Source organism: Euleptes europaea, unplaced genomic scaffold, assembly GCF_029931775.1.
Source record: "Euleptes europaea isolate rEulEur1 unplaced genomic scaffold, rEulEur1.hap1 H_1, whole genome shotgun sequence".
Taxonomy (NCBI): domain Eukaryota; kingdom Metazoa; phylum Chordata; class Lepidosauria; order Squamata; family Sphaerodactylidae; genus Euleptes; species Euleptes europaea.
Genome location: NW_026612049.1, coordinates 1,098,284 through 1,113,644, shown reverse-complemented (window position 1 = coordinate 1,113,644; position 15,361 = coordinate 1,098,284). Strand labels below are relative to the sequence as shown.

The 15,361-nt window shown below is 39.4% G+C and overlaps 1 protein-coding gene across 13 annotated transcripts in view; it reads right to left on the bottom strand.

The window, feature by feature from the left end:
* Nucleotides 1-15,361, bottom strand: part of LOC130492890 (nuclear factor 1 B-type) — a 444,072-nt gene that overhangs the window by 94,933 nt on the left and 333,778 nt on the right. For 10 of the 13 annotated variants that reach the window (XM_056866639.1, XM_056866645.1, XM_056866640.1 and 7 more), the window contains exon 6: nt 13,907-14,025. In XM_056866639.1, coding sequence (XP_056722617.1) covers nt 13,907-14,025 — 119 coding nt within the window. Of the gene's footprint in view, nt 1-5,976; nt 6,431-13,906; nt 14,026-15,361 lie in introns of those variants that run through there. The other 3 variants (XM_056866649.1, XM_056866650.1, XM_056866652.1) reach the window with 2 other exon arrangements.

The following is a 15,361-nucleotide window of genomic DNA, read 5'->3' as shown; positions in this document are numbered from 1 at the left end:
GGCTTCCTCGGGAGGTGGTAAGCTCTCCTACCCTGGAGGTTTTAAAGAAGAGGCTAGATGGCCATCTGTCAGCAATGCTGATTCTATGACCTTAAGCAGATCATGAGAGGGAGGGGCACCTTGGCCATCTTCTGGGCATGAAGTATGGGTCACTGGGGGTGTGGGGGTAGGTCGTTTGGAATTGCCTGCATTGTGCAGGGGGTTGGACTAGATGGCCCTGGTGGTCCCTTCCAACGCTATGGTTCTATTCTATTCTATTCTATTCTATTCTATTCTATACTAGTATCCATCACTACATTGTAAGGCAGTGAATTCCATAAAGTAATTGTCACATGAATGGTTTCCTTCGTTTTTAACATACTGCTCATCAGTAATTTTGCTCATTCATTGGGTGCCCTCAAGTATGATGGCAAGAGAAATTTTTCTATACACTTTCTCCACTCAGGGTATTTTGTTAAAAACCTCTGGTATTATTTAATATTTTTAATATTTTTTAATATTTTTATAAATGACTTGGATGATGGGATAGAGAGCATGCTAATCAAATTTGCAGATGACACCAAGTTAGGAGGGGTAGTTAAAATCCCAGGGGATGGGGTCAGAGTTCAGAATGACCTTGATAGACTAGAGAGCTGGGCCATAAGTAATAAAATGGATTTCAATAGGGTAAGGTACTTCACCTAGGCAGAAACAACATAAGGCACGGGTACAGGATGGGAGAGAGTTGACTTGACAACAGTACATGTGAAAGAGATCTGGGAGTCTTAGTTGACCACAAACTGAACATGAGTCAACAGTGTGATTTGGCGGCTAAGAAGGCCAATACAATTCTGGGCTGCATCAATAGGAGTATTGTGTCTAGGTCAAAGGAAGTAATACTACCACTGTATTCTGCATTGGTCAGACCTCCCTTGGAATACTGTGTCCAGTTTTGGGCTCCACAATTTAAGAAGGATGTTGACAAGTTGGAGCGTGTCCAGAGGAGGGCGACTAGAATGGTCAAAGGTCTGGAATCTATGCCCTATGAGGAGAGACTTAAGGAGCTGGATTTGTTTAGTTTGGAGAAGAGAAGGTTGAGGGGAGACATGATAGCCATGTTTAAATATTTGAAGGGATGTCATGTTGATGAAGGAACTAACTTGTTCTCTGTTGCTCCAGAGACTAGGACACGGAGTAATGGATTTAAACTAAGAGAAAAGCGATTCCACCTAAACATTAGGAAGAACTTCCTGACGATGAGGGCTGTTCGATGGTGGAATGCACTGCTTCGGAGGGTGGTGGAGTCCCTGTCTTTGGAGGTCTTTAAGCAGAGGCTGGATGGCCATCTGTCAGGAGTGCTTTGATTGTGGGATCCTGCATGGTGGGGGGAGGGTTTGGGTCACTGGGGATGTGGGGGGAGGTAGTTGTTAATTTCCTGCATTGTGCAGGGGGTTGGACTAGATGACCCTTGTGGTCCCTTCCAACTCTATGATTCTATGAATGTTCTGTTCATCTAAGCCATTGTTTTTTTTAAAACAATTCTTTAAGGTTTCCTCACAGAGAAAGTACTCTAGTCCCTTCACCATTTCAGTTATGTTTTCTGCACCTTTTCTAGCTCTACAACGTACCGTCAGAGAGAGATACAGAACTGCATAAAATATTCAGCATGCGGAAACGACATATGTTCAGGGGCATTAGGATACTGGCTATTTTTTCTTTTCGACCTGTTTCCTAACAATCTCTAACACAGAATTTGTCTTTTTTTCACTGCTTCCACATATTGAGTTGGATCCAGAGCATATTTTCTGTATGCACTACCGCTCTTGCACAAGTCAAAATTCAAGGGAAAAGACTGAGATAGCCACTTTCACTATGTCAAACCTATTGCATCCAGTTGCATTTCTGCTTGTGCAAGAGCTTGTGCAACCAATTTCTGGCCGCTATAGACAGGAAAGTTCTAAGTGTTTGCTCAAGATCTTGCACAAGTTGACCTGTGTTAAGTCCATGAGTCTCCTTGCAAGTCTCTGGATCCAAAACACCGAGCCGACATTTTCCCTGTGGTATCCACCACTACTCCAAGATCTCAGTTCATAGTCTACTACTGTATATGTTCAATTAGGATTTCACCCACCCCCTGACATACACCACTCCATATTTAATTACATTGAAAGTCATTTGCCACTTTGTTGCTCACTCAAAGAGGGCTTTAACAGATACGTTCCACTGCAATCTTTATGCCTCATCTTCTGTGAAAGGCTGCATGAACTTTTGAGTAAGTGCAAAAATATCTTTGAATTCAGTTTCATTTTCCTGTGTGATACTCTGGCACAAAGTGAAAAACAGCCCTTCAGGGAACAGAAGATATCCTTGTGCAGCACAGCACTTCTGGATTCAATCCAAATTGTTTCAGGAAATACCAGCCTGGCTGAAATGTTAACTCCTTTTATGTCTGCCCTATCCCAAAGACTCAGGAAGAGAACTATTTTTAATACACATAACTAGGTGTTTTCAATAATCACAATAAAATCTTAATTAAAATACAAATGCATTAATTAAAAACTACCTCATACTGGCTTCCTTCAAAGCTAAAGATGAAAATTATCTCCAAATTTGTGGAGCAGCAATAAAACACATCTCTTATGACTCTGGAGCTGATTTATGGAATGTGAAGTAAGATGTCATACTTCATCCAAAATAAGATGCAGGAAAAGAAAGGTTAAGAGAAACATTTTTGCTGAGCATTTGCTTTCCCCTTTCTGTTGCAGGTATAAAGCTTAGCTATGGCCAGAGGCATGAGCCTTTGGTGCAAGCTGAAGAACATTCTAGCCTGTGGTTTTCAGCCTCTGCCTTAGAATGGACCAAGCACATTACTATGGGAAAACCATGGTAAAGATATTTAAATACATAAATGAATGATAGTGTGCCTTTACACATACCTTAAATTTCTTTTGTGAAAGTCTTTCCTATTAAAAAATAAAAGCCTAAAGTGCTGCATTCAGGGGTGCCATCATTGGGGAAACAAAGCTAAACATGCCCCCCCCAAACGCTAGGAAGGAAGGTTCTCCACTGAGAAGATACAATGAATCTGTCTCCCCAGTTACACAGAGGTGAGTTGCAGTTCCAAGGATTCCATGCAATATGTGACCCCCCTTTCTCTCTTACACTTCACAATTATGAGTTTCCCACAATGTTGTGTTAATTGAAAGAACAGCATGTGAAGGGTAAGTACACTTTATAAATGTTTTCTCACAATGCTGCACAATGCCCACGGAGACAAATATGTATATGTTGCCTCAGCTTTTAATTCTGCCTTACCACTGCACAAGCAACATATGTACTCTCATAACATCTGATTACAAAATCCTACTTAATAAGAACATTGAAATATTAGATTTGCAAAGATGTTACTGATTACATCATCTAGTCATTTCTTCTCCTGATTTCATAACAGAGAGATAAAACTTAAGGGGAAAAAACTGTGGCAGACATAAGGGAATTTAATTTTAAAAGCCAAACACATTGCACATGATATTGGATAATATGTTGCTCATCCATTACAAACTAGTGAATCACTAAGATGCATAATGCCTCTATGGATGAAAACTGCTGAGTGCAGCATTTTATTTATTAGTAATAAGAATCTCTAAGAAATTTTGTCCTCTACATAAAATCAATAAGACAATGTCAATATTTTAACCTTGGAGATATAAGTTAGAAAGACTGCCAAAATTATTTCTTTCTTAAAATGGACACAGACTTAAGAAATCACTTTAAAGACTTTAAGTACCACATTTAGACATAGATCAAAACGCAACACACGCACACTTAAGCTCAATGAAATCAGCTACACTGAAGAAAAAGCCTTCTATTTGTAGATTTAGAGAAAATACGGTAATAAGAATTTATTATACAGAGAAAGGAAATCAGGTTACCTCTTGTTGTTTAAAACAACTAGATTATTACTGTGGCAGACAAATAACAGAGGCAATGAAAGAATTGGCTAGAGTTTGATGTAAGCATGTTTCTACAACTGGGATCCAAAATACGTTTCATATATCCAGACACTATCATTGATAGTTAAGTCAGATTATGTCAATTATTTTTTAAGCACAATAACGCTTGTCCCTTGGGGAATAAACAATAGGTAATTACTTGATTGCCCTGAGCGACCCCTGCCCTTTTTTTTTTCTTGTAGTAGTAGTAGTAGTAGTAGACGACTTTATTCGCAGTCATAGACCATCAAGTCTCCAAATCAAAGTTAAATACATACATGCCTTTTCACGAGCAGCCATCTACGGCTCTTCCATGTTTGTTAAGAAGCAAGTGTCAAAAAACCAGAACAGATTAAAAACCAGGTGATTAACTTTCTAAGATATATGAGCAACTAAATTGAGCAGCAACAAATATTCTGGCTTGAATGATGCCTATACCGATGGCAGCTCTCCCGGCCACTGCTTGACCTGCAAGGTAAGTTTTGGTGAAAAAGGAAACACTGGTGGCTGGAAGGGTTTTTTCATTCAAAAGAAAAGACATTTTATTAATCATTTAGTAGATCTTTATGCCATTCCTCCAAAGAAGTCAGGGTTGGTCATAGTGATGGAGAATGGCTGCCTGGCTTTACAAGCTGGTCTGAATTTTGGCTTGTTTTATAAAGTGAGGGAAGCTAATTTCTAACTTCTCCACCCCTTCTGAATTTTGGTGCCATTGCCGTGAATCCATCTGTTGCATTCATAACAAAATCCCATTCTATGTTAACAAAAAGCAAGGGGGAACTACATGCCCAAGATTTACACTTGTCCCCCAATGATGCTTTATTGTGTAAATCAACAACTAGATCAGTCATCTCACTGTATGTGTAATATACAAAGAACATTTGGCATGTTACCTCAGAAAGTGTTGCTAGTCACTTTTGTTTCCTACTCACCTGCTTTCAGGAAATGCATGGATCTACTCTGAACATGCTTGTAAAGTAAGACATGATGGATTGTCTCCATTTTTTAAATGTATACTAATTATTACTTGGAAAAAAAATGAAATAAGGCAGTGCTAGTTATTACAGGATATTTTGTACTAAAGATGTGATCTTGAGCATATATTTACTCCTTTTAAAAGAACTTCTGTTTCCTTTTAAAACCTTTTTCCTAGTTTGGGTTTGTTTGTTTTCAAAGAAACCAAGTTAACTGATTATCTGTTGACAAAACTAGGCCTTAATGTTGTAGATTTTAGAAACACAGCACATGCCAATTAGACTGGTTAGTAAAATATTTTTCTAAAAATCCTCCTACTTGAGTATTCCTGCACCCAGATCTAATAACCTTAATACTGTTCAGGCCAAACAGAGTTATCTACAGTGCAATACTATGCAGAGTAACTAAATTCTAATCCCATTGAAATCAGCGGGTTTAGACTGGAATAAAGGTGCACAGGAATGCAGTGTTAGTTAGCATTCCTAGCTTGTGATTCTTAAAGGAATACATTGCCTGAGGAAGGCATCTTAATATTCTGAAATAACTGAGAGCTGTGCTAGTAATTACAATAGGGAAAAAAACACTACATCTATCCAACTTTTGTAGACGATTACCACTGAAATTGACACTGGTGCTATATCAGCCTCTGAGAAAGAACACTACAAAGAGCATTAGACAAAGAAGTTTTGCTTTGAAATTTATTTCTATATCTACAAACAGTATCTTAAGATGGGAAAAGCAGAAATAAAGGTGTTTTTGGAGGGTGTTACTTTTTAAATGTAATTTAAAAAACACAATAAAGACTGAGGTATAGGAATGTATACATTTATTTATATTTTGTGTATATATATATATATATGTTGTGAAATATTAAATATTTACAAGAGTACAACAATTTGCTAGCTGGAACTGTGTATATAAATAAGCTCTTCATGCTTTTGAAAGAACTGAACATATAGTAACACAATGCATATTAAATAAGATCCTTCTTACAGAATAAATGTATTTGTCAGATGGAGACAGTGATATTGCTTATCCTTCAGTAGGTACCTTAGGACTCTTTGAGCTTTGTCCTGTGTAAGCAAGCAAGTGGCCTAGCTGGCCAGTTATGGTTCTCAGCTCCTGTACAGCACTACCAACCTCCTCTTTTAATTCTCTTAGCTCAGAAATTAAGATATCCATTTTAGAAAAACCATGAGAAGAAGGCCTAATAAGGAAAGATCCATCTGGAGACGGACCTGTAATTAAAGGAATTCCAGGAAAAGCAAGTCCAGAAGTTGGGGAGATAGCAAAAGATGGCAAAGGTCCAGATGAGGGAAATCCAGCAGAAGATACTCGTTCCTCATCACAAGGTGGAGCAGGTGGTAGAGGAAGAACAGGTGAAGGGGATCCAAGTGCTTCAGTTTTAATGATAAACTGTGGTTCTAACTGTTGGTTGGTGATGAATGCAGGAGAACCGTAGGAAAATGAATACGATGAGGTAACTGTAAAATGAAAATTCATTTATTTGTACACATCTCTAGTTATATTAAATGTTCTAGAACATATGTTACAAAGAATACTTGAAAGTAAAAGCACATACTATTCTTTTCTATTCTTCAGCAGATATATTGTTCTACTATTTTAGTAACCCATTTACCTTTTGACAAACTGTATGAGAGCAATGTGTGCCATTCACAAGAAAGTAATAAAAAATAGGTACAGGGGTTTTCTTTAAACCATGCCAGCTCTTTTTATAGGTCCCCTGCGTAGCAGTAAGTGAAGCCTGTTACGTCTAATTCTCAACATGGTCCCATCTGTGGATACTTAAATACAAAGATTGAAGTCATGAACAGACAAGACAGATGGTTCTATAAACAGGAGAAAAGCCCCAAATTTGCAGAAAAATCTGACATCTAAAAGGGATTTAAAAGCACAGTGTCTGTACTTTTAAGAAAGGAGATCTCGGTGGTCATTGTGGGAGTTGCCAAGCAACAACAGCACTATTACCAGCCTTCAAACCTTAGTTACTGTCAGTAAAATCAGGGGAGAGTCCCACAAAGGGCTACTTTGGCCTTCCAGTCTATACCTGCTCCCCTCACTCTTGCCCTGGAGGGAGGACTCATTAGGACTTATTAGTGCCAGGCTAAGCAGCAACCACTGGACAGTTTGCTACCATGCTACTTGTGCAACTCACATTGGCGCAACAGTGGCTACAACTTGATGCCGAACAACTTGCCTGGGCCCAGCGGCCGCCTCCTCACAACATGTGTGCCTTTGCTGGGCCCAGTGGTGGTCACCACACATCTCACCTGAGCAACTTGCTACCGCACAACTTTTGCAACTTGGCTTGGCTTTTGTCAAGGAGAGACTTCAAGTCACTCGCTCTCAACCTAATCACAGGGATTTTGTGAGGATAAAATGGAGAGAAGAATCATGCAATGCTTTCAATCCCCAGCATGGGGGAATGTGGGGTATAAATGAAGGAAATAAATAATAAATAAAGCTGAAGACAGAGGGGGCAGGTAAAGGAAAAGTTGGTTGCTGAGTAGGAAAAAGAGAATGAAAAAGGGGAAAATGAGAGGATATGGCAACTGCCTAGACTTGCCAACTCTGGCTTGGAAAATTCCTGAAGATTTGGGAGTGGTGCCTAGAGAAGACAGAGTTGGGGGAAAGAGGGAGCTCAGCTGGGGTAATTCCATAGAGTCTGCCCTCTGAAGCCATTTCCTCCAGTGGAACTGATTTCTGCTGTCTGGAGATCAGATGTAATTCTAGGAGAACTCCAGGCCTGGAGGTTGGAAACATTAGGGCTGAGGAGAAAGGAAAGAGGAAAAGGATACAGGGGAAATGAAGTGACCCCTGCAAGTCAAGTCCTTGCAGGTTCTCCACTTGTTTTACATAATTTCCTGTTCCAAGTGAGGCCTTCTTCCATTCTTTTAAATGCAGTTAGAAGAAGAAGAGTTGGTTTTTAAATGCCGACTTTCTCTACCACTTAAGACTTTCTGTACCACTTAAGGAAGAATCAAACCACCCTTCCCCTCCCCACAACAGACACCCTGTGTGGTAGGTGGGGCTGAGAGAGAGCTCTAAGAGAACTGTGACTAGCCCAAGGTCACCCAGCTGGCTTCATGTGTAGGAGTGGGTAAACCAACCTAGTTCACCAGATTAGAGTCCACCGCTCCTATCCACCGCTCTTAACGACTACACCATGCTGGCGCCCATCGCACAATCCCTACACCATCCCTACACACAATCCTTACAGCTACTGAAACACCATCATTACCATATTATTATTATATGATGTTGGATAAAGAGGGAAAGGCAAGGCTTTATTGAGGATTGCGCTATTTACAATATAGCATATCCAATATAATATTTCCCCATCATTTCTTTTCATCAACACTTCAGAGCTTCAAGTGTTATTTTCACCATAGATCAGGATCCAAACAGCTCCCTTAAAACATAAGCAAGCACTTTGGTGCATGTATTGGAACCTCATCCTTTTGTTTTCTGATGGTAGCCATCTGCAACTGGAAGAGAGAGTGAGTCACAGCTGGTGATCCAGAGGAAAAGTAGCACTTAGCAGTCAAAGAATGACAGGTGTGGACTGTCTTCACACCATTGACAATTTGCTCAGACTGATAGGGCCAGGTAAAATCCTGCCAGCTATCTGCTAACATTCAACAAAAACTGCACAAATGATGCCTAAGTACAGTAGACAGTAAGTCCATGTCATTTCTGGCATCCCAAAGTGAGATTTCAGTAGTTTATATGATCCTGGTTGAATGTGTATCATACTTGGACAGATAATAAACTACACTTTCCCTTCTAATACACAACTGGCACAAATCAGTCAAAGGAATTTTATGTGCAAAAATAGCACTACTTTCATGGGATCTCTGTAATTGAAAAATGCTTGAACTTTTGAGTTTTATTTGCCTGTTTTATTTTTATGCATTTGCTCGGTCACTTCCTGCTCCACTAATTTTGGTGAGTCTCATGTATTTTAACTCCCTGAATTTTTCCCACAACATGACAACTGGTTATTATGCCCCTGACACAGATCTGCTTGAACTACAACAAATTAGTTTGCAAAATAGTTAAATTTGTTAATAAAGTTCTTTTAGGATATGAATATGTATGCTAAAGCAATTAACAGGCTCACTGATATCACGTTATTTTACGCAGGTGGGCCTAAAAGAAGAATGTCATGACTTGAAACATCTACTGATACGTCCATCGTTGGAATTAATAAGTTAATAACTTTCTTCTTTAAAAAGGTGAAAGTTAAACTTCATCAATATACTTTTAAAAAATATCCATAAAATATCCTCTTTTCTCAAATGGCCATAAAATTGTCATCAATTTTTTAAAAGTATTACTTACCAATCATTGTGGTTCTGCATATTCATACTTGTGGAGCAAAGATCACAGGTGCTGCTGAGCTTCAGGAACCTTCTAGAAAAGCTGTGCCTGCCACATGGCACAGTGCCTCATGGCACTGGATGTTGGAAACTGAGGTTACAAATGACCTCATCTTCTGCCACTAGCCCCAGAATCTTATGAAAGCAGCAATTTGGTCAATAGAGTTTCTTCTTTCTCCTTTGTGATGGTACCAAGTCCTCTCGCATGGAGACCCTTCGCAAGTGTAGCTTCTTTCTACCCTTATGTCTGAGGTTAGAGGAAAGCAGGACCAAAGCCTCCACAAATTCCAGTAATTGAATCTGAGAAGAGCTTGAAACTGAAAGATGCGTAACTAGTAAGAAAATCCCTTGGAGCCGTGATGATCCCTGGGAACAAACAACATCAGGTCCTTTGGTACTTACCAACACAGAGCATCAAAGCCACAATCCTTGGTGCTGAGGTTGCCACAAAATCAGAACTCAAATGTGTCTGATAATGGCAACAAACACATTTGCCTCTGAATTTCTGTAAAACCAGAAAACCCTATTCTGATAGTAAAGTGGATCAAGTTTTTGTCTCAAAGACAAAGCATGCTGTCTAGTACCAAAGACCTTTTTTTTCTATTAAAAAAAGTTGGATTTACGTGTATTTGTGCATTCTAGATGCACACTCAAAATCAGCCTGGCAGTCTAATTAACATTGATGGGAGTGCTCATAAGCAAAGCACATTAACAGAAGATAAACACAGTTAGGTCTAGAAAAGCAAAGTGGCATGAGAAACATCATTTGGACTAGACAAAGAATCCAGTAACTATGTAATGCATAGCAATGCAAAAACTAGCAACCAATTACCACCCAAAATAATCTATATAACCACATAAACATTACTGTAAACTAGTTGATTATCAAGCAGAACGGCTCTGTAAAAAAGCAAAATGAAAGATCCAGAACAAAGAACATGATTCTACACCTGAAACTGCCCAATAAACGGAGGAAAAACAAGAAGTACTATGTCCCTGCACACTCCCAACCTCTTAAACGACCTGTTCAGCTAAGTTCATTAATACATTTAGACACATTTTTTCTTAACTGAAGGTCACCAAAGCTTTAAGCACCACACTCTGCACTCCACAACTAGAACTATGCAGAGACCACCTTGAGAAAGAACTTAAAAATCTTCCTTCTCTATACAAACATTCAGTTTTAAGAATTGGGTGACTTTCATTAAATTGATCACAAAAAGACTCTGACAAAATAATAAAGTATTCAGATGTTCAAAGGACCACTCCTGATCTTACAGTGTCAGGTGCTCCTGTTCTTGAAAAAATATATGCAATAACTGCTGCTAAATAAATGTTCACAGAAAATCCAACACAAAGCACAGTAAATAAGTAAACCATTCTAAATTGATAGTTCATGAAAAGCAAAAAGAATGGGAAATGAACCCATTAAAATTTTGCTTAAATACGCTGTAAAAAGAACATTTGAAGAAAGGAAGGGACCACTGGCTATGGTACAAAGTACTGAATGAGATGAACAGGTAACAGAGGAAGGCTAAACAAGAACTTTTATGGTTGGCACCACAGCTGCTCTATATAGTATAATGTTCTCACTAGAAAAAAAATGCACAAGGCTTACAAACCATGAAAATTATATTCTGAATGTTACATTAGGAGAAAATTAAACAGGAATTTATAACTAATATAATTCAGAAACGAACACTCCTGCATAATACAGATTATATATCCTGAATGCATTTGCTTACTATTTGAAATAGATGACTGAGTAGCTTTGATAGTATGATAAAACTGTGAGATGAGAAAAGAGGGACAAGTCAGACATTTGTTCATTCTGGGAATGGGTAACTGTCTCTAGGTCAAAAGAAAAAGATGAGATCCTTCTATCGATGAAAACATACTCCAACAGTTTACATACTTTTCTGTGATGCACAAAAGATCTTCACAATAGCAAGCATTAACATAAAATTCAATGGACATAACCCAAAACAAGATGAATTTAAACTAGAAATAAAAAGCAGGCACAATCCCATGAAAGTTTAACACGTTTTAACACTTTTGTTGCCATTGGAAGGAGTTAAGCACATGCTTAAGCTTCCTTTGAAACTAATGTTATTTTAAAAACTCTAAACTGAGCCTAAAGAAATGCAACTTTATAATGATATTTTATGCCACCACCAGTTTACTAGCTATTTAGGTAAGGGTATATCACTCACAGACTTTGCATGAACATTACCTAACTTTACAAAACAGAGGGAACTGATTTACCGTAAATCACTAATAGAAAAACCTGTTCAGGGCCAACAGTATGTTATGTTGGTCTGTTATCAGATATCTTGATAGGGCAGTTGGTCCAAAAAAAGTAGGAACAAGAAGGGGCAGTGTAATTTAGATCACAGTACTAGGGTGAAGTTTTATTTTTTTTGTCTTAAAAAAAAACCCTCTGCTCCCCCATGCTGTTTTCCTAATTGAAACCAGCTCTCCTGGTAGATAAGGAAACAGGAACTTGTCTTTGCTTGTCATTTCCATTCTTTACTGGGGCTAATTCCCCCTTCTGGGGTGGGTGGTTTAAATTGGGAAAAACATCAAAGATTGAGATAATTAATACTCGTTTGCCCAGTGCCATAGTCCCAATTAAATCTGACTACAGATCTCCAGTGTAAATTTATTCCATTTAAAAAGCTGGTTGAAATCAAGTTTCTATTTAAATAGTTCTTAAAACTAACTGTATAATAACTAATTAATCAAACCAATAAGACATGTTGATTTACAGAAAACAAAACCTTTATACAACCTAGGAAGGTGCGCTTAAATTATATTTGTAATGTAATAACAATGAGTAAGATCATTTCCAAGGGCCTGGAGCTTTCAGGGAGCAAATGGCCATGTTGATTGGTTCGTATCTTGGTTCGTATCTAAGCTAATAAATATTCTTAATTTGAGAACAGCAAATTACAGAGATTTGAGGTAGAAGGCAGAACAGTGTCACCCAGATTAAGGATGTTCATTGGACAAAATGAAGTCCAATGAACATCCTAAATCTGGGTGATTAAATGGTAAATGACAGGTGCATTTCAGGTTGAAGCAACATATGGAGATGGCAACCAGCACTGACCCCTTCAACACTCCCCACCATGATTTTGTTAACTGAAATTACTTGCCATCCCCAATACTATTAGCACCTCACAGGAAAATAACAGGCCCTCAGTAAAACCTGTGTTTTTAACTTTAAAGTGTTAATAATAGTCTGTGTGCTCACAGCAATGAGTAATTGTCCATTAGTAAATCTATGTGGGAACAAAAGGATTAAACCTCCTTTTCCTGTCATGTTTGGCCTCAATTCTGATTGCATTCCTAGAAATCACCTTTCAAAGATGAACAGAAATGCATCGCCTCTGCTACATCTTCTTTGGTCCTAAAGCTGCTATTAAATACCACAGTACTGCAGAAGCAATGCCAGAAAAGATGGCTACCTTACACCCTTTTAAACTCACTGATTTACATGGATTTAGAAGGGTGTAACTCCTCTTAGGACTGAACTGTTACAATGCAATCCTAAACACATCTAATCAGAAGTAAATCCCACTGAGTTCAGTAGGACTTACTCCCAGGTGGGTGTGCATAGGATTGTGAAATTAGCCCCCTAGCTATGAAATACTTGCAAAAGTTTAATTTCAATACCGTATTTTTCGCTCCATAGGACGCACCTGACCATAAGACGCACCTAGTTTTTAGAGGAGGAAAACGAGAAAAAATCTTGTTTTCCTCCTCTAAAAACTTGTCTTATGGAGTGAATGCCGGCTGGGTGCGTGCGCGTCGGGACGGCACGAGCCGGCGTTCCCCGCCCCGACGGCCAGCTGGGAGGCGGGCCGCACAGAGCCGGCTGGGCCTGTGCACGTCCGGACAGCGCGAGCCAGCTCTATGCGCCCCGCCCGCCTCCCAGCTGGCCGTCGGGGCGGGGAACGCCGGCTCGCGCCGTCCCAATGTGCACGCGCGGCTCTGTGTGGCCCCGCCCGCCTCCCAGCTGGCCGTCAGGGCGGGGAACGCCGGCTCACGCCGTCCCGATGCGCACGCGCCCAGCCGGCATTCACTCCATAAGACGCACAGACATTTCCCCTCACTTTTGAGGAGGAAAAAAGTGCGTCTTATGGAGCGAAAAATACGGTAATTTATTCAGTTATTTACTGGAATTTATATTCGACTATCCAGGGAGCCAGATGATTAATAACTCTTATAGCTCTCTAACTTGATGAGATTACATTCCAATGAAACTTTCATTAAAAGGATAGGTATGTATAAATGCAACATCTGAATCGCTGCAAAAGACCGTGATAATGGTGATTAGATTAATTTCTACTATTGAACTTAATTATTCCAGTTGGAAAACTCCAAAAAATTTAAACGTCACAATAGGTTAAACAAAAATTTAACCTAACCTAAAAACAATTTTACTGCTGATTTTCAAGGTATAAAGCATTGATGTAGCCAGGTGTTGTTTTTTTTTAAAAAAATAATAGAACAAAAATATGGAACACTTTTATATAAGATAGATTTACTCACCTTGATCTCTTTCATGCCATGTCCTACTTCCAGCAGCTGGTGAATTTGGGGAAGGATAAAAGTCCCCTGTCGGGCTTGGTTCCATATTCTCATCTATGGATATTGTTTTGGGTCTCTTACTGTAAATGAACAAGACTTATTATGAAGTTATTTTAATAATCTTTTTGTGTAGTATTTAAAACAAGCCCAGTACAGACAACTCACAATTACATGCCATGTCCAAGGCTACCTATGGATAAACTAGAATCTGAATTTGCTCGTCTTCCAGTCCCAAACTGTATGGTTTCCATGGTAAACTTTGGTTATGCATATTTCTACTATGAGCATAGATTTCACTAAATTCCAGAAGTATTCTTTCTAGCATTACTGCTTATTGAAAAATACCTTAACAGTACTGATCATTTAATTACAGAACTTGACATTTAAAAGCTGTCATTCTGTCTAAGTGACTTAGGATAATGTCATAACAGGTAACATATCTTTCTATACTGCTCATTCTCAACAACATTTTCTTTGAATATTTGCAATAAATTTTTATTACTCTTAATTTATAATTTTTTTCAAAGGACTGGGACACCTTAAACATAAATAATAGACCAGGAAACATTTTCAAACAACTATAGAAAGGAAATATCAATACAAAAAGAAGCCCCTTTCAAAAGAAGACAAAACATCCCCGCTCCCCCAAAAAATCCCCCCAAATGAGATAAGAGTTTTCCTCAATATAGAATAGGAAAGGAAGTCAAATTGTAGCAAAACTGTCTAGGTCTGTTTGGTCTCTTACCGCGCATTCCCGAGAATTGGTGTACGAGAGTGGCGGGGAGAAGGCGCAGGTGAGCTGTCTCCTAACGCCGATAAACAAAAAAAAGCAGTTTCATGGCTTTTTTTGTTTAATGGGGCCTTTCACCCCATTGAAAACAGCGAGGCTGCTCCTGCTAAAAAGCAGGCACAGCAACGCTGTTCCTGGCGCCGGCGTAATGGGCCGAACAGGAACAGAAAGCCATCGACCAGGAACGCCCCCCCCCACGCTGTTGCGGCAATTCTCCGCTGTGGCCTGCACCACAGAGAGATTGCACCAGCGGAGGGGTGAGGCGCAGCTCCACGGTGCTTGGGCACCGGCGGAACTGCCCTCGCCGCCAGTGTAAGTGCATCTTGTTGCGTGATTAGATGCACTTACGCTGGCGGCAAGGTCACTCCGCCTCCTAAGAGGACTCGCCCCCCCTCAGGAATGCGTGGTTAAGTAATCAAGTAAGCATTTTCAAGGATAAAAATGTAAAGTTGAATCAGAACCAAGCTTTGCATCACTTTTTGAATGTTCTGAGCATAAAGGGACTGCCACTGTATTTACTAAGCAAGGTGGCTAAAAATGAAAGAGATAATTACCTATCAGTGCTGTCCTAAAAAGAGTTACTCACTTCTGAGTCCACTGAAGTCAATGAAATTAGAAGGGTGTAA